Consider the following 20,321-nt stretch of genomic DNA (forward strand, 5'->3'; position numbering starts at 1 on the left):
TTTCTTTTCTATACTCTGGAACAATTTAAGTAGCATTGGGTTTATCATATCTTCAAAAGTTTGGTAGGATTCCTAGGATTCCTTGGTGAAATCAATTAGGCTGGGAGAGATTATTGTGGGAGAAGGATGGCTAGGAGCAGACTTTGGCAACTTTGCAGGGGTTTCAAGTGTATCTGCATAGATTATACAAAGTAGTGACTTTTATTTTATTTTCTCTATCTCAAGTATTATTTCTCTAGTGTCATTTTGAGTTTTGTGAACTTGCACTTTCAACTACCTTAGCTAAAAGCTTGTCTATCTTTGATTTCCTTAACCAACGCTTTTTTTAAAAAATGTGTTTTGTTTTTCTCTTTTCTAGCTCACCAATTTCTGTCTTTATTTTCATCAATTCCTCCTGCTTAATTTTAGCTTTCAAGTTGTAAATTTATTTACATTTTTGTTTATAAAGGTATTTAATGCAGTAAAAGTTCTTCAGAACTCTGCTTCAGCTGTATCCCATGGGTTCTGATTTTTCCATTATCATTATTTTCGAGAAATTCTGCAGCTTCATTTTGTAATCCCTTTTACCTGCAGCAACTCTTACAATATAGCTACTCATCTTGTTTAAGTCTTGTTCCTGTTGGTGATTTGGTCACATCCACACATACGCTGGGCTTTTGAGGGATTTCAGGTCACTGCCTTTTGTTGAAAATGCTATCCAGGTTTTTTAAAAATTTTATTTTGCTATCTTGTTAGCCTGTTTTGTTTTCAGAATGAGATTTGAAGTAATGATTCAAAATCACTACCATGATCACAAATCTGGAAGATCTCCCAACAACTCATTTAGCAAGATAATCAGTCAAAATTGCAGATGTTTTAAAAAGAGATGAAAGGTTATTATCACAGAACATAACAATTACAGAAGTTGTGGTGACTTTATAAGGGTTCTTTGTTAGAAACAACTTTTGCCAGGATAGTTTTATAACCCAGAATCTTTTTATGTAACCAAAAAGGAAAAAGGAACTTTTTTGCTCTTACCATGTGATTTCTTTTATTTTTTACACCAGCGATTTTAAGAACCTATGGTTTCAGGGCCAAGCCCAGGAACCATATTAGCACTGAGAGAAAAGCAGGGTTGAGAAGCTCAGAACTTACAATATGGAAAGTAAAGGATAGAACAAGAATTTTAACAAATAAAATCTGGGGCATATACTGTTCCAATTATATTTTCATCCAAGCCCACAGCTTTGGAAGGCAACTGTTTGGTTCAGGGAGAGAGATGAATATTTACACCTCTAGAGGAGTAAGACCTGCAATTAATCATTGAGTATTATCAAGACCAAATTTTCTTCATGTACTTTAAATAGATGTCCTCTGTAGAGGGCTATTAATTAAAATTTACATAAATAAAAATAATGACTAAAACAGAAGGGAAGAAAAGATAAAGCAGATAGTCTTTCTATTTAAATCTCTTTTATTTCTTCTAGAGTAGATTGGAAAATTAAAGATATTCTATCTTGAGAAGTTATAACAGAAAGCAGTGTGAGATATTTCCTGTGGTGCAGTCTTTGTTGAGGGGCCGAAGCTGAGAGCAGTAGCTGCATACTCTAGAAAGGAACCAGGCACAAAAATAATTTGCTGAGAGGTAGCCCTCACAGCAATTTCTGGGACCCTCAAATCATCATCCATCTGCAGAGATTAAAGTTTCAGGAAAAACTTGTTGAGTTTTGTTTTGTTTTGTGTGTTTATGTTTTTTATTTGTTTGTTTTTTGAGTCAGGGTCTCACGCTTGTTGCCCAGGCTGGCGTGCAGTGGCATATTCACCTCACCATAACCTCAGCCTATGGGGCTCAGGGATCCTTCCTGAGCATCCTAAGTAGGTGGGACTACAGGCTTGTGCCACCACACTTGGCTAATTTTTTGGTATTTTGTAGAGTTGAAGTCTTACTATCTTGTCCAGGCTGGTCTCCTGGGCCTAAGTAATCCTCCTGCTTCAACTTCCCAAAGTGCTGGGATCACAGATGAGAGCCACCATGCCCGGCCAAGAATTTTTTTTAAACAATATTGCCAGAGGCTTGTGCATTTCTCTTCCCTCCTCAAAAGAACATCCACCTTCCCTGGAAGAGTCAGGGACAGCAGAGAACTAAAACAGATCATTTAAGAAATTTTACTAAACTTGACCTGAGGCTCCCAAATACACTATGACTTGTGCCTGGCTCTCTCCTGTGTAAGTTTAGAGAAGAGAGACTGACCAGTGCTTGGAGCTGCCTGGGATAGCAGAGAAGAGTAGGCTGTATTGGGTGTAGCCTGTACATCCAGAATTTGACAGGGCAAAAATGCCACATTTCCTGTAGGCTAAGGAACCATAGCTAGGATACAACTGAATTTAAAAGGCTTTGCCTGGGAACAGAATAAGGCTGTGTAGGGTACACTATAGAAGCTGATGTGAGCCCTGATTGTCATGATCATGCCACTGCATTCCAGTCTGGGTGACAGAGTGAGATCCCAACTCAAAATAAATGAGTAAATAAAATAAAATAAAAATCAGTTGATTAAGGATTATTAAAAAATGATGCCCAGGATAGATGCAAATGAGGCAATCAACCAAAGAAGATATTCTGAAAAAGGTGACCCTTGACCTGAGTCTTAAAGGATGGTGAAGAGTTATTTTAAGAGAAGCGAGAGCCGGGCTCGGTGGCTCAGCCTGCAATCCCGCGCCTTTGGGAGGCTGAGGAGAGTGGATTGCCTGAGCCCGGGGGTTCGAGACCCGCCCGGGCAGCGAGACCTCATCTCTACAATAACTCAAAAAATCAGCCGGGCGTGGTAGCGCATGCCTGTAAGTCTGGTTACTGGGAAGGCTGAGGCGGAAGGATCGCCGGAGCCCAGCAGGTCGAGGCTGCGGTGGCCGGGAGCGGCCACTGCACTCCAGTCTGGGCGATAGAGTGAGACTCCAACTCAAAAAAAAAAAAAAAAAAAAAAGAGAAGTGAGGTTGAGAGATGCCATGCATACAAAGCCAGCAATATATACAAAGCCACGGGGCAAGAGAAAGGATGGCTGTGGGAGATCATGGCGATCGAGGTGAGAACTGTAGTTCACCCGATAACAGAAAAAAAATTGTTCACACTTTTAGATATAGCAAAATGTTCCTTACATGGTAGGAGGTAAGACATGGCCCCTTACACTGCCTAATGGAACAAAAACTGAGTTTCTATGTATGACCTGGCATACTACTCACTGTGTATATGCTATATTGGCTCTAAATTTGGGCCATGTCTCCATGAGAAACTAGGGAGACACCAGAGTGTTGTATCCAGTCACTTAAGTGTTTATATGGTATATGTCCTTGGTACTGCCTGTTTGCTCATGTAGGTAGTCTAAGTGAAAGCAACCTTGGGCAAAACCTGAGTTGTGGTCAGTCTCTAAATGCAAACCAATCTCTTTGGTCTGACATAGCTTAACAGTATTCTCTAGGAAATGGAAAAAAGTACAGAATAACTGGAACAGGTGGTACAGAGTTGGGAGTGGTGGAAATTTTAAAAGTACGCAGGGATGATGACATCACTTAAAAACTTTAGTAAGCAGGTCTTTATCTGAGAAGCAGTGAGAAGCCTATAACAATTTTTGAGGGATGTAATTACCAGATTTTCATTTTAAAAACAATCATAATGACACTGTAAGAAGAGATTCAATAAGGAGAAAATAGAAGGCTGCTCTAATGATATAAGTGAGAGATGATGAGCTGAATGTCTGTGGCAGTTGAGAAAGAAACATGAGAACAGCTGGTAGATATCAGTAGTGTGGGAAGGGAAGGGAAGAAGAAACCAGAGGCAAACTCTCCAGGGTTTCTGGCTGGGCAAGTGCATGAATAACAATTTCATTCTCTGAGATAGAACACCAGAAGGGAACAGGTTTTGGAGGGAAGACAATGAGTTAAGTTTGGAGGTTGTTGTAGCTGAGGGACATAGGACATGTCCGACAGACAACTTTTTAGCCAAGTATGGATATATATGTAAAAGTAGAAATTTCAAAGAATGAAGTTACTTTGAGAATGTGAAATATCAAGTATAAAAACAAGGATGATAGGGGGATAAGAAAATATAGCCTTAAAACATGTGCTTACAAAAATTAAGGACCAGAGAAGCATGGTGAGGTATAAGCTTAAGTAATGTGTGATGAATAATTAATGAAGGATATTAAAACTCAATTGTCACCATGCACAAATCTCTTTCCCACAAATGTTTTTCATGAAATGAGAGTAATCTTTTGATGCTGGTGTTATTGTTGTTGTTGCTAGAAAAGAATGTTGCAGTTTGAGCTATAATGTCTTCTGGAAGTTTTATTTGTTTAATAAAATGCAGTAACTAGACACCCCAACCTACTGAAAAATAAAAATCTTGCTACAAATACAGAAGAGACATAGCTCACCCCAAGCGTTTGGCACAGGGATACAGGGACTGTGATGTAGAGCTTCTTTCTCTGCAAAGAAAATGCATCTAAGGAGAGTGTGAAGTTTGTCTCAACACAGTTGACACGTAACCATTGTGTGTTCAAACTAAATTTGTTAATCTGGAAAAAGCACCACTGGCAGATTTCTTTTTTCTCCATTAAGCAATGGCGCAGCACGGAACAGTGCACTGCTTACAGCAGCTGCCTCATCTTTGAAATCACAAAGTTTAAAAACACTACCTATGATGGAAATGCACAAGCCCTAGACCAGGGTTCCCATAAACATATTCAGTGAGCATCCAGACCATGCGTCCCATTCTTTATTGCACAATTTATAGAAAACTTACAGGGAGAAATCTGTGATTCCACTACATCCAATATGGTTTTTTTGTGTGAATTTATATTAGCTGGGGCAAAGAGGCTATATATGATATTTAACACACATACATTCCTTGCTTGCCACTTAACACGTATACACAGACCCCATGCATACAAATACAGATAACTAAGCAATGCTTTATTTAAAGTGCTGGTCTTTTGTAGATTGGTAGCATTCTCTAAGAGTTCACATAAAAAGATACATGGGTGCACTGTAAGTATAACTTTAGGACAACCAAGTGAAAATATAAAATCTCATTTTGGGATACAAAATGATGTAACTCGCATGTCACTGTTATCCTCTCTTCTAGCTTCTGAATACATGGGTATTATTTATGTTTTTGTCATGTGACACAAAAGAAGCTTCTGTGAGTTTCTCCCGAAAATCTACTTGCATAAATCTGTTATTTGAGATTCTACAGAAGTGAAACTGAGGTGGGTGAGGGTTCCTAGATGCTTTTTATCTACTTGAACTACAATATGTTGTGCCCAGAGTAAGAGCAATACACTAACTTTAAATGTCCCCCTTTTTCAGCACAAGTATACAAACAGAGCAGGGCTGCTCGAAATACTGCCACCTAGTGGTAAGACCTCTCATCTGTTTTATAAAGCACTGGAGTACTATGGCATTGTTAGGTCACTATGCTACTCTTCACAATTTAAAATTACAGTTCGATAAATAAACTTTAGGAAGAATAGGTTCTATACTACTTTAAGATGACTCTACTTAACAATGATATAGCTTCAAATAGTTAGAAGGAAGATACTGAATGTCCCAAACACAAATAAATGATAAATGTTTGAGATGATATGCTAATTACCCTGATCTATACTATGTACCCCACAAATATGTGTAATTATTATTTACCAACTTAAAAAACAAAAATTAAAAAACACAAAACAAAACTAAACTTACTAGAAATTACCATTTTGTTGTACCCCAAAAGTTCAAGATATCTATATACAAATGCCTAAGAGTGACAAGTATCTTGTAGAAGCAGTAAGATATGATTATTTAATAACCTAATATATCTGTTTCTGAGTTACTGAATCAACACTTTTCACTCAGTAAAATATCAAGGAGACAACTGTTCATTATACACATTGGCATGGATAACCAAAAAATCTTTTATTTGGTTTTAGAATGTTGTAGTACATAAAATGAAATGTCTCTGCCTAATAATCTGTAAATTTACAAACTTCAAACAAAATAACACACAGTGAGAAATTAGACAATAATCAACCTTTCTTAATATGTGAAATTATTCCTTGATTTTTATCATTATTATTAAACAAAAGAATATTTTAGATGACTTCAAACTTTCTTTTTCTGTGTTTAATGCCTTCCCTGAATCGGGGGAAATGGGGTATTCAAATGTCACACTTTGCTATGGAATACACAGAGTTAAACTAAAGAAGGTATAAGGTTGTTGCAATCTTGCAACACATATCACAGTATCAAAATTGCTGGTTTATCTACTATCATTCTTCACTGGATATTAAACATCTTGAGGGCTACAATTCTACTTTTTTTAACCTATTCCAGAAAATCAACAAAATTTTGACTGAATGTATGAATAAATGATGTTTAAAAAGTTAAAAATAAAAATAGAATCTAGATAGCTTTAACTATAAAATCTGAAAAAATTGAAATCACAAAATGTGTGTTCAAATCTTACTTCATCACAAATTATGTGGTTTTGGCTTCTACCTCAGTGAGGCTCAGCTTTCTTATCTGAATAAAATGAGTAATGCCTATGTATCTCAGAGAAACTGTAAAGGTGAAATGAGGTAATGTGCATAGTAGTCTTTTGTGCCAAGCAAATGTTAATTGCTGCTATACTACTGCACATACACGTAGAACATATATGTATAAAGTAATTTTTTCTAAGATGCAATGTGACAACTTACATTAAAAACATATACCATTTTTTCCCAAATGAAAAGTAGCTTAACTCCTCTTTTTAGGCTATAGGCATACTCAAAACCACTCATCCAAAAAAAGTCCCCAGCTTTTTCTCTTTTCTCATAAATACTGTCAAAGAGTCAACACCTATGCATCCGCTTTCTCAATGCACTGAAATTGGTCTCAGCCAACATTGCCTATAGATCAGTATCAATATGGTTAATCCACTTATTTCTTCTCATTTTATCCCTAAAGAGTTCTTTCTGAATACTTCTTATGTCAGTGCCAGCTACCTCAAAATGACTATACCCTATTTTTTTTGTTACTTCTATGGCTTTTTTTTTTAACTGGTTCAGCTTCTTATTCTTCAAATGGAGGTATCATATGAGGTTCATCCCTAGACCTTTTTTCTCGCTCTAATTTCCACCTAGATGATCCAACCTGCTCTAATTGAATCAAGCACCATCTCTGCATCACCAACTTCTAAATCTGTCTTTGCTCAAATTCCCTCCTAAGTTCTAGTTCTACGTTTTTAATTGTTCACCAAATATTTCCATCTGGATGCACTTCATTCTGCGTAAAGTCAAATCCATATCCTCTCTTGTCCCAAACCTCATCCGTCTCATTGTTACCACTCTTGGTAGGTAGCCAAGTAGAAATCTTGGAGTCATCAATGACTTTTCCACTCCTCCTCTCCTCTTATTTCCATTACCTGGTAATAGGATCTATCGATTCTATTTCTGAATGTCTCTAATGCATCTATTCTCTTCTCCATTTTAATTTCCACTGTCTCCACTGGATCATTATTTATTTTTTGAAATATTTTGATCGCCTCTTGTTTAATCTCTCTGCTTTAGTCTCACACATTTGAATTCATCCTGTTAAACATGATGATGGGGAAATAAAAATACTCCCTCCCCCTTTTTTATGCCTACTCATGGCCTGGAAAATAATCTCCAAACTCTCTGACATGGCACTTGAGAGCCTTCCTAATCTGCTTCCAACCTGTTTCTCTACTCCTAAACTCTTGCCCACATCCTTCTCTTCTAGAATATGTTACGCACTTTTAACTTCATTCCCTGGTAATAGTGTTCCCTCTATCTGTTATAGCTGTTCTTCATTTTCCAAAAGCCTCTGCATCTTTTGGGCCCATGTGATATACAAATTTCTCTGCAATATCTTCTTTATCCCCTACTTCTTTTATACTCTTCTGTTATTAAAATGAAATTTAAGTTGAGGAACTGTTTACCTCCTTCACTGCATTACACTCAAAGGGGAAAAAAGTCTTATGACTTTTGATTTACCTATTCTTAACACAATGCCTGACAAATTCAAGGTACTCAATAAATATGGAATTGAATGAACCTATTCCTGATTGATGTAATATAGGGAGAACAAACTTTAAGAAAAATTCTCATCCATAAAACATACATACTGATTGTCAGTTATTGTTATAAATAAAAATCATTTTGCTTTGGATAATAGTGAAAATATACACTAAAGATGAATTAACTACTGTAATCTTTATGGCTTTAAGTAAATCAAACAGCTAAATTTCTCTCTTGCAGTCAGTTTGGAAGGATGCAGGAAACATTTATGCAAAAATCCAGTCAAGTATCTGTAAAACACATAAAAATCAAATATGAGACCCTTAATAGTGCTACTAGAATATCAAGTTAAAAATCATAGTTTATTAAAGGTTTTTCTATGTTAAAGAGCTATAGACATTGTTAAGACTAAAAGTCATAATTTTTTTTTTGAGTCGGGGCCTCACTCTGTCACACTCAGGCTGGAGTGCAGTGGTGTGACCACGGTACACTACAGGCTCAATCAAACTCCTGGGCTCAAGTGATCCTCCAGCCTCAGTCTCTCAAGTAGCTGGGACTACAGGCATGTGCCACCATGCCTGGTGGCTAATTTATTTTTATTTTTACTTGTAGAGAAGTTCTTGCTGTGTTGCTCAGGTTAGTCTCAAACTCCTGGCTCAAACAATCCTCTTGCCTTGGCCTCCCAAAGTATTGGGATTACAGGCATGAGCCACCGTGCCCAGCTAAAAACAGCATTAATTTGGCTAAATGTAACTTTGGGAAAAATTACATATATTCTAATGGAGCAGTGCTAAACCACCATGATGAAATATTTTTGTATAGCTCTAACAAAAACATCTCTAATAAATGTGATTTTAATAAATTATACTCAATATTGCTCTGTAACTGTACATCAAGTGTCAGCAAGCAATAGCCTATGGGCCAAATCTGGCCCCTCAACTGTTTTTTGTTTGTTGTTGTTTTAAATACAGGGTCTCCCTATGTTGTCAAGGCTGGCCTAAAGCGAGCCTCTCATCTCAGCTTCCCTAGTAACTGGGACTACAGGCACACACATCGCTGTGCCTAGCTCCCTCACCTGTTGTTGTAAATAAAGTTTTATTGGAACACAGACATACTCATTCATTTCTGTATTATCAGTGTCTGCTCTGGCTGTACAATGGCAGATTTTAGTAGCTGAGACAGATACTTATGTCCCACAAAGCCTAAAATAATTACTATCTGGTCCTTTAAAGAAAAATCTGGCCAACTCGTTACAAATAATCAGTTAGAAATTTAGTTGAAAACTTGCCAGTTTGTATACATGAGGATTTATTATTCCAACATTTAGATCTTTTATGCACAGATTTATTTTCAAAAACAAAAAAAGAAAGGTATAAGGATATTATGATAGGAAATGAACAGATATCAAATACATAGGAGAGATAAAGGACACAGGTACAAGGTTCTTTAAAGACCAAATTGTTTTATTTTTGTGTATTTAACATATGCCTGCCTTATTATTCTTCATTAACTGGGAAAAGGCATGGCTGCTCTTTATAATAGAGTCTGTGACTTAAAAGGAACTTTTCTACCACCATTACATCACTAACATTGTAGAAATGCAATCCTCCGTGCAGGAATAAAGGAGTAAAGTTAAATATATAATTAATTATTGTTATAAATGAGGGGAGAGAAAGGCTAAAAGAGGAAGAAGGAGAAAGGGAGGGAAAAAGGAGAGAGGGACAAGAGAGAGAACGAGATTAGAAAGAGGAGACAGAATTTACTGTACCTCATTCTCTAATTGATATAAAGCCAATCTGTGTACCAAAATTAAGGCCATCTCGGAAGTGGGAGAAAAACTTTTCAGGATGGCAGGATGTACAGAGGTTGAGATCTTGGTTCTGGTCCTGAATATTCTGTGGAAGAATTCCTCCCTGTTCCAGAAGAATCCTTAGGATAAAGATTTTTCAAAAGAGAGCAACAGTTTATTTCTACCAATATCCAAAGGCATATGAAAAATGTATGGGTGTTGGTGTGAAAGAACTCCAGGAAAAATCTACTTAGAATGGTGTAAATTGTTATTTACGTATAGGACTTGAACAGAGAATGGTAGATTTAATCATCATTTATCACCTAAGTTCGTATGTGAACTGTACAACCTTCCATACTGTCTTGCAGACATGATCTGGGTACAGAATTTTATAATCAAAACAAGTACTTATCTAAGAAGAAACTTCTAAAGTTACTGGGGTATCAGACAAAATTCATTTGGTTCAGAGTATGCGTTTTAGTCATCTGACCCTCCATCTCCTTTCCTCCTATTATAGAGATTTTTCACAGAAAATCTGCCTCTCTATCAACACTTTATGATATGAAAAATGACTATAAATTAGTGATATTTGATCTCACAAATAACATTTAAGAATCCATTTTAATCTTTTCTACTTATGTACTAAATGAGCTAGACTCTGGTAAGATTTTGCTGACTGAAATAGAAATATGATTTAAATCAGACATCAATTTTTCTTTGTAGTAATGATAAATAATATTAAACAAATATTAATAGCAAAACTTCATACATTCAAAAATGTAGGGGACCATAAAAAACTTGAAAGTGACTATGTATTCATATTATCTGATATTTTTCTTTTTTTTTTTTTTTTTTTTTTTGGTTGGAGTCTTACTCGGTCACCCAGACTGGAGTGCAGTGGCCGCTCCTGGCCACCGCAGCCTCGCCTGCTGGGCTCCAGCAATCCTCGGGTAGCCGGAATTACAGTTATGCGCTACCATGCCCGGCTGTATTTTTGATTTATTGTAGAGGTCTCGCTGCCCAGGCGGGTCTCGAACCCGCGGGCTCAGGCAATCCACTCACCTCAGCCTCCCAAAGGCGCAGGATTACAGGCTGAGCCACCGAGCCTGGCTTATCTTATATTTTGCTAAGAAATACAGTCCTATAGTTAATTAGACAATAAGAATAATTTTAAAATATCAGCTTTCTGATAGTTTGTTACACTTAGGAGAATTTAGCTGAGGAATGGCTGTGAAGTAAAGTACATGTCAACTTTTCGATGCGAAATTTAAGTAGATCATCAAACAAAATGTCAAGTGTTTCTTCACTTTTATATCAATTAGAAATATCAGACAGGAACATTTCTATTACTCAAACTTAAATGAAAATAGATTTCATGTTTGAAATGAGTTTTTTGGGTTTTTTTGGTACATATGTATGGCAGCTACTTAAATAACTGTCACCTAAATTTTTCTCAGCGTTACTAACTATTCTCTAAAATAATTTGTATTTTAGAGCAATAAGCAATAACCAGTTTTGTTGTTCCAGCATAAAATCAAACATACCTGGTGGCTTTTCGGATGTCAATATAGGGATTTGGTGCATCAAATAGTCGTACACACGCAGGATGAAGATTATGAAATGCCTTTGCTGATTCCTTTGGAAGCGTAAAACAGCAAGGTCCTATTGACGGTCCAAGTACAACAACAATGTCTTCCAAACTGCAGCTGTATTCTGCTATCAGAGCATTCACTGTTGCCATAGCAACACCTAACAAAGTACCTTTCCACCCTGGTAAATAGGAAGGGAAAGAGAAAGCTAAAAGATATCAAAGTTTCACCTGAATTTACATGGAAGTTTAAAATAAGTAGAACTGGTTTGTGTATTTTTCAAGTCTAGAAATGATAAATGAGCCACAAAATTAATTATTACTTTCAGTGTGGCCTTTATATGATATATACTATACAAAGTGCCTGACACAGAAGAGACATTTACTGGGAGTTTCCATCTATTTCCTTTAAAAACTGTTCTATTCTTTTAGTTTCTGCTGGGATTACGGCTTCTTAATCTTCTCTCTCACTTTTACTTTTCACATTTTAAAAATTTGTGGTAAAAACATACACACAATTTACCATTTTAACTATTTTAAGTGTACAGTTCATGAGTGTTAAATTCACCTTGTTACAGTACAACCAATCTCCAGTACAAGCAATCTCCAGAATTTTTCATCTTGTAAAATTGAAACTCTACAATCATTAAACAATAACTGCCCGTGCCTTCTTTTCCCAGTTCTATAAAATCAACATAGTATTTGTCTTTCTGTGGCTAGCTTATTTCATTTAGCATAATGTTTTCAAGGTTCATATATATTGTAGCATGTGTCAAAATTTTCTGCCTTTTTAAGGTAAGTAATATTCCATTGTATGTATATACCACATTCTTCTTATTCATTCATCTATCAGTGGACATGTGGATTATTTCCACCTATTGTGAATAATGCTGCTACCTGCGTGGGTGTGCAAATATATTTTGAGTCCTGCTTTCAATTCTTTTGAATATATGAGGGGGGTCTCCCCCCCAAAACAGACTTCAATTATGAAAAATTGTGTATTTATTCTTACAGGTTTAAACTTTAGTCATCTTCAAAGTACTCTCTGCTTGATGCAATATACCTCTCGAGATGCTTGTTTCACTGCTCAAAACAGTGATGACTTTTAGTGCTTCTGCTGTTTTTGCTTCACCTCTTCCATATTAGCAAAATGTTTCCCTTTGAAGACTCTTTTCATCCAAGAAAACAAAAAAAAAGTCGCTTGGGCAAGATCAGGTGACTAGGAAGGGTGGGGCATGGGGGTCAAGCTGTTTTTGGTCAAAAACTGCTGAACACTCAACACAAGGTGGGCAGATGTATTATCATGGTGGAAGAACCAGTCACTTGTTTGCCACAACTTAGGACATTTCTTTCTTCCATAAATCATGGCACAACAGTCTCAAAACTTCCAAATAAAAACTTTGGTTGATCATTTGATCTGAAGGAACAAATTCCAAGTGTACTAGAAGAGACCTGCCCTCCAAAAGATAATTTTGGGTCTTGGGGTTCCCCCTCATATACCCAGAAGGGGAATTTTCTAGATTATAGGATAATTCTCCTTACAAATTTTTGAGGACTCATCATACTGTTTTCCACAGTGGCTATACCATTTCACATTCCCATCACTAGTGCACCAGAGTTCCAATTACTCTACAACCTCATCAACATTTGTCATTTTCTAGGTTTTTAAAAAACATATATTAGCCATCCTAATGGATATGAGGTAATATCTTATTGTGGTTTTGATTTGTATTTCTCTAATTTACAATCCATGAACACAGGATTTCTTTCCATTTATTTGTGCCTTTGTTAAATTTTCTTAGCAGTGTTTTGTAGTTTTCACCTCTCTCTCTTTTTACACTAAAATATATCTACCCATATTTCAATTAACAGTCCCTTTTCACACCCTTCTCACTTGCCCAACTGTTTCCTTGCCAGTTTTACTTGCCTTCTCTCTAATTGGATCTCATGGAGCTTTTTCTTTATTTCTGTTCCCATATAATTGCCAAAGACAGAAAACTAAGAATACTGCATTTTTCCTTTATTCCCTATATCTGAGTTTAATTCAGTTGATTCCCCTTACTCTTTTCTTCAGCATTCCATATGCATACCCGTCTAAAGCCAGGTATTCAGGTGAAGAGATCAATCTTTCCATGACGAAAGGAAGGATTACTTGGGTGATAGGTACAACCTACAACTTCCACTGGTAACCCACTGGATATGTGGTTATGGGAAGAAAAACAGAATGAAAACATCTATCTGGGTCTGTAAGTGGATGGGATATCAATGACCAAAATAGGAAACCTACGAAGTAGAGAAGGCTTTAGGAAAAAACGTTGAATTTTTGACACAATAATTTTGAGGCACCTATGAATATGCAGGCAGTGCTGTTCAGAAGAAGAGACCAGATAACCGAGCTAAAGAGAGATATCGATTGTCAGGGCTTTTCTACAAATGAGAGTGCACTCTTCTTCAGAGATCTTCTTTAATTATCTTCCTATCTCTAATTTGTCTACTTCCTATTTGATTTTTTCTTTTGGGATATGCACATGTACACATTAAAAGGTTTTTATTAAATTAGTCTCATAGAAGAATTTTATACTTTTTGATATCTTACTAAAGTAATGAGTATATAATGTATCTAATTGAATTCTGTTTCAAGGTCAATGTATTAAAGACTTGAAAATTCACACTTACAATTTTGTTCATTTTGACTAAAGCTTGACATATCTAAGCTTCATCTTAGATATTTTAAAACTAAATGTTTTAAAACCTAAGAAGTAACAAATCATATTCTCTTTTTATATCCAGGAGCCAAGAGTCAAATTTTAAATACCTTTTCGGCAAATATGCTACTTTTTAATTTATAGGCTAAAAAGCGAAATAGCCATAGATTTACAAGTAGAAGGAAATTCTAAAGATCATCCCTCATTTCACATAGAATCAAAATCACTGGATAACCTAAATGCTATTGTAAAATACCTTCAGAAAACAAAATTCCATAACCTTGACACAATATTTCTTCTGAAAATACTCCTTTGCTCTTATCTTGAGAGAACAGTTATAAATATATTTAGTTTAAACTAAATGCAGTTTTCAAAACATCTTGTTTTTTCCTTACCTCCCTACCTATACACTTACTGCTCCATCTGTGTGAACACCTTTCTGCAATGTGCCTAACATTCCTATTCTCTGTTGCTGGACTTCAAGGATTCTCCTAGAAAATGTTTCAAAAAGCAAGGAAGCTTTTTTGGTTGTTGTTGGTTTGCTCTGGTTATTATAATAACTGGAAGTGCTACTGGCATTAAGAATTTTAAGGGCCAAAGGTGCTCAGTCTGCAATATAGGATTATCTTGCCCAAAATGATAATAGCATGCTTGCTGAGAAACACTGGTACATAGCTAAATTTTACTTGGATACTTCTCTTATCTGTCCTTATAAAAAGAGTGTGCTGACCTCTTAGAAAAGCCCTGACGATCCCATCATTACACTTACCGCAATGTAAGGTAATTAACTGTGTATCATGCCCACCAGAAAGAAATTACAAGTTTTTCCTGTACTACAAAATTAGTAAAATTCTAAATGCTTAATTAAGTATACTTACCAGAGTGAGCAACCCCACATGCTTTCTTGACAGGATCTGCAAAAATTATCGGTATACAGTCAGCACCAAGAGCCGCTATTGTGACTCCTCTCTGATTTGTGGTTATTCCATCATAAGACTCAGGCTCCTTCCTTCCCATAATCCAGACGTCATTGGCATGATCAGTCTAAGAGCAAAGATGTGTCATAAAAATGTTTTGAAAGTGGGATTTGTCATGCCATAAGTTTTTCTGAAAGCACTTATTTTACTACAAAATTATATAACCAGCATAAGATTACCAGCATTCATTAAATATGTTACTTCTATAAGTGGTAAAATACCAAATTTACTTAGTTGTTTAAGCTTTTAGTATTATAATCTCTGCCTATTCCATTCAAAGAAAAGCATGCTTTAATATTATAAAATTCAAGGTAGTCTATAATGAATACCCTTCCACTAGAAATGGGTAAATCTCTACTTGCAGCATTTCCATAAAGTAGAAATTTAGCTTTCTTATTAAAGAAAGTTAATTAACAAATCAATGATATTTTTACATTCCTCGACTCAACTAAAGCTAAAATTCTGTAATCAATGATGATCCTAGTTCCTCCTATTGCTGATTTATAAAAAAATGGCCTTTATCACCATTCAGTCACCTCCATCACAGCTCACTGAGCAGACTTTGATCAATGGGGGACAAAGTGATTATAATAAAGAAATGAGGCAGTCTTAGCTTAACTAAGGTGAAGAGTTCAGCAGAAGTCCAGCAAAAAAGCAGCCACATTCAGGCTGTCACTTTCAGGCACAAGATTTCTCAGAAAACTCATAACCAAAGTTGCCTTCCCGATAAATGCCCATCTGCCTTGGGGAGAATGCTCTTCCTGATTAAGTTTTAATTAATCAGTTTGCTGATGAACAAAAAATCATATCTCACTGTTCCTGAGGCTGCTGTGGGTTTTGCTTATAAACCCTCACTTGCCTTGGTTCCATGACTCATCTCTAGTGCATGTGAATAAATCTCAGTTGTGCTTTTAATTAAACTGAATAGGCCGGCTGTGATGGTTCATGCCTGTAATCTCTGTAAGACCAAGGCAAGAGGATCACTTGAGGCCAAGAGTTTAAGACCAGCCTGGGCAACATCCAAGGCACCATCTCTAGAAAAAAAACTTAAAAAATTAGCCAGGCATTGTGGCGCATGCCTGTAGTCCCAGCCACATAAGAGGCTGAGGTGGAAGAGTCACTTGAGCCCAGGAATCTAAGACTGCAGTGACCTATGATCGTACCACTGCACTTCAGTCTGAATAACAGAGGACCTCTCTCTAAGTAAATAAATAAAATTAAACTGAATACATTTGAGTTATTCTTTGCTGAGATGATCCTGAATTGTATCAAGTCTCAAAAGTTGACTTCCATTTACAGGGAACGTAGGAACTAAGTAAGTGACCACACTCGATGCAAACAATAACATTCAACATGTAGGAAAGGTCATAGGACAGTTGATCCAGTTTCTATAATAAGGCAATGGCAGGAATTTTTAAATGAAGGGAGAACTGCTCCAGATTAAAAAAGATTTGAGAAACATTAAATTAAGTAGAATGTGTGGACCATATTTGGTTCCTATTTTAAGCAAAGCAACTGTGAAAAGACATTTCATGAGACAATCATGAAAATGTGATTATAAACCAGGTACTAGATGATACCAATGAATTATATTTAAAATTGCTAAGTGTAATAATAGAATTGTATTGGTTTAAGAAAAGATTTATATTTTCACGAATATGAAAAATATGTAAAGTATGTAAGAGTACATTTAAATGATGTCTGAGACTTCCTTTTAAAGATTTCAGGAAAAAAAAGAAGCAATAAAATCTTGTTAATTAAAAAAAGGGGGGGGACAGTGCTACTTTATTGTCTGATAATTAACTGAACTTTTAGAATTGAAGACTCCAGAAGAAATATACAGGTCCTTGAATAACATCATTTAGTTCAAAGTCATTTCATTATAATGTTGATGAGAAAAAAATCAATTCCTCACTTGGCCACTGATTGTGTAGAGTCTGCTTGTTCTCCTCGTGTCTGAGTGGGTTGTCCCTGAGTACCTCGGCCTCCTCTCATATCCCAAAGAAGAGTATATTAGAAGTGTCTACATGCTCCCACTCTAGGTAAGTGTGTGTATGTGTGTGACCACCTCTCCAGGTTGGTTCTCTCTTTGTGCCGCAAGCTGCAGGGATAGGCTCCGGTAACCCAAGACCTGAATTGGAAAAACTGGATTATCATACTTGTTTTTATTCTTCTTTCTTAAATGTATGTCTAGCTTACATTTATTTCAGTGTTTAATATTAGAAGTATTTTGACCTTTATTTAGATGTTTGGTGATGTTTTTGTGATCAGAAATACACCTCAGGAACTTAACTCTTGTTAATGTCAATTAGCCTACAGTAAATTGGTTTTGTTATGAGTCGTTTAAAGTTGCAGTTCTGGCCGGGCTCGGTGGCTCACCCTGTAATCCCAGCACTTGGGAGGCCAGATGAGTGGATTGCCTGAGCCCACGGGCAACTTGACAAGACCTCATCTCTACAATAAATCAAAAATTAGCCGAGCGTGGTAGCACACGCCTATAGTTCCAGCTATTTGGAAGGCTGAGGTGGAAGGATCGCCGGAGTCCAGCAGGTTGAGGCTGCAGTGGCCGGGAGCGGTCCCTGCATTCCAGTCTGGGTGACAGAGTGAGACTCTAACTCAAAAAAATTAAATAAATAAATAAATAAATAAAGCTGCAGTTCCAAGAAACAACCTATTGAAGACATTAAGTGAGGACTTACTTGTGTGTGTGTATTATATACTTAAATATAAAAATATAATATGTTCATGGGTACATGTATAAAGATCACTCAAGAATTGCTCTTTAATCTATGGTATATAAATGTAAGAAAAGCAATCACAGTTATCAACCTAAAATTTTAGATAAAACACCAGATGTAAAAGTTAAACAGCTTGATTAAAGTCCACGAAGATACTAGAAGAACTGAAGTAAAAAATGTACTTTATATACACCAATGTAAAAAAAAATGTACTTGAGATCTTCCAAAATACGAAGCAAATTTTTACCTTTATCCGGTAAAATTTCTCCACATTAAATCCTGCAGCATTCGCCAACCTATGTAGATTTTCTTGAACAACTGTTTTGGGATCTCTCCGTTTGGAACTACTGAAGAGATTGAGTGAGCTAAGAGTTGGTATATAAGATATCCCACCTGTTCTTGTAGTAAATCCATGTATAAAAATATCTGCTGAATATAAGTAGTAAAGATTAAAAAGCTGCCATCCGTAAGACCATAAAGCATTACAAAACCCAATCTCTCAATTTAGACCTTCCCTGGTCACTTTAACCTGCCCCTGTTAATCTGACTTTTAATTTCTACAGCATTTTGAAACTCCATATGTTCTTATTACATTCTGCTTTGTGTTTGTTTACCTTCCCTATGGGATCATTGCTCTTCAAGGGGTATCTTCTGTCCCATCTGTCTTTGTTATACACAACAGCATACATCTCCCAACAAATACTGTTTAGTCAAAAAGTAAGATTGTTTTAAATTTCACTCTTCTATGAAGAGGTGCCAACAGGTTGAAGTTTCAGAATTACTAAATAGAAGATTTTCAGGGTCATGAATCTCATTGTAAAGAAGGGCTGAGGAATTTGTCTTAAAGCCAGATTTGCATAAAGCTAATTTATTTATTTAGGGTGGCTTTGAAGGGGCTAACCCTTAACACCCCTGACAGGACAGGGCCATCCAAGACACCTCTGTGTTGCAACTGATGCTGCTGAGCAATAAGCCCACAATAGTCAAAAAAAAGAAAGGAGGGGAAAAAAGAAGTGAACAACCTTGAAAGAAGGTCTTATTCTGCACGTACACAGTAAACATGACAGACAGAATTTAAGATACCTGGGATCAAAGGAGAAGTGATAAGAGTTAATTCTCCTTTCAGTGCTGGCAGACCTCTCAAATATATTTCTATTTCATTCTGGATTTCTTTCAGTTCTTGAGTCGTAATTATGTTTATTTCAGTGGACTCTTTCAAAAGTTCTTCCCTCAAAGTCACTTGTAAATCTTCAAATTCAAAATTGTAAACATCAGTGAAGAGTTGACCAATAAAAGCTTTAATTAATGTCTTCCTGTGCCTGGGTGCAATTACTTTAATGCTGCTCAGATTTTTTTCATCGATTTTTTGTTTAATGGTATACAACGAGGCAGCCAGGCTGTGACTGCTAGTAGTCTCAAATTCTCCCAAGAGAGCTGACAATCCATTGCTTGTTTCTAACTCACAAGTATCACGGTCACCACCCCTTTCACAGCTCATGTTACCGCAACACATTATACAAAAGAACTTGGCACTGGCAGCATGGTGGTCTTGGATGGCATTCAGTGTCTTCAGTAATGTCTGATAGCAGTTTTTTTGAAAGTTCCATTTCAAGCCAAAAAGATCGATCAAAACTGCTTCTACCATCCTTCAAAGACGTTTGTGTCAAATAAATAACCTGCAAAGAAAAATTAGGGTAAGAATATAAAATTATATCACTCTTCTTACAGTTGCAACAGAGATTTGTGTTAGCTTCAAAGATTAATGACATTGATTTTAAAAACGTAACGTAAAACAGCAACTCTAGCTTCCTCCCAGAAAAGCCAGTCCGCTCGGTCCCAAGAGATGATGACAGTAAAAGCAAAGCCATCTTTCAATTCATTTTGTGAAAGTGCTGATACATCTTTTCAGAACAAGAGTTCCTCTGTTCTGTTTTGTTGACACAGCACATTTCGAGCAGGGAATTACTTGTGGACTTGGACAAAGTCCTGCTTTTTAATTGCAGGGGCGGGGGTGGGGGCGGCAAATCGTCCCAGAAGTCGCCGCCAACCTGTGGGATGTATCATTCATCCTGCCATAGCAGATCACATTCCTTCGTGTGGGGGGCCTCAATTCACGAGGCTACACGCAGCCGCACCCGAAAACGCGAGTTCGGGCGAGACAAGCCTAGAAGGCGACAGGTTCCTCTCCAGGATGTGCACGACAGCCCACGCTTGCAACGATCGCAGCAGCGACTGCCCTGGGAACACGGCACGGGCCTCCTACCTGCATTCTTGTTCCCTCCCTCCGCGTGGATTGGCTCCCCCCAGCCCGGGCCCTCCACCGCCCAGCGGCGGGTCTTCCTGGGGACGCCCTTCTGGGCACGCCCTTCGCCCGGGGTCCCTCAGAAGTTCACTTCTCCAGCTTTGAAGGGGTGAGCGCCCACCCCATCCCCGTGCATGTGAATCTCCACCCAACGTGAGTCGCCGCCGGGTCCCTGTCCCTCCCAC

General features: G+C 37.0%; 1 protein-coding gene across 1 annotated transcript; it reads right to left on the reverse strand.

The window, feature by feature from the left end:
- Positions 1 to 8,141: 8,141 nt before the first annotated feature.
- Positions 8,142 to 19,514, reverse strand: LACC1 (laccase domain containing 1). The gene is made up of 6 exons (XM_008058660.1): positions 18,918 to 19,514; positions 18,082 to 18,260; positions 14,998 to 15,163; positions 11,371 to 11,596; positions 9,806 to 9,966; positions 8,142 to 8,327 (listed from the first exon to the last, which is right to left on the reverse strand). The coding sequence occupies exons 1-5, from the start codon at positions 19,477 to 19,479 to the stop codon at positions 9,807 to 9,809; spliced, it is 1,293 nt and encodes a 430-aa protein (XP_008056851.1). The 5' UTR covers positions 19,480 to 19,514; the 3' UTR covers positions 8,142 to 8,327; position 9,806.
- Between the last annotated feature and the right edge of the window lie 807 nt (positions 19,515 to 20,321).

Source organism: Carlito syrichta, unplaced genomic scaffold (genome assembly GCF_000164805.1).
Source record: "Carlito syrichta isolate Samal-C Ts95f unplaced genomic scaffold, Tarsius_syrichta-2.0.1 Scaffold303565, whole genome shotgun sequence".
Taxonomy (NCBI): domain Eukaryota; kingdom Metazoa; phylum Chordata; class Mammalia; order Primates; family Tarsiidae; genus Carlito; species Carlito syrichta.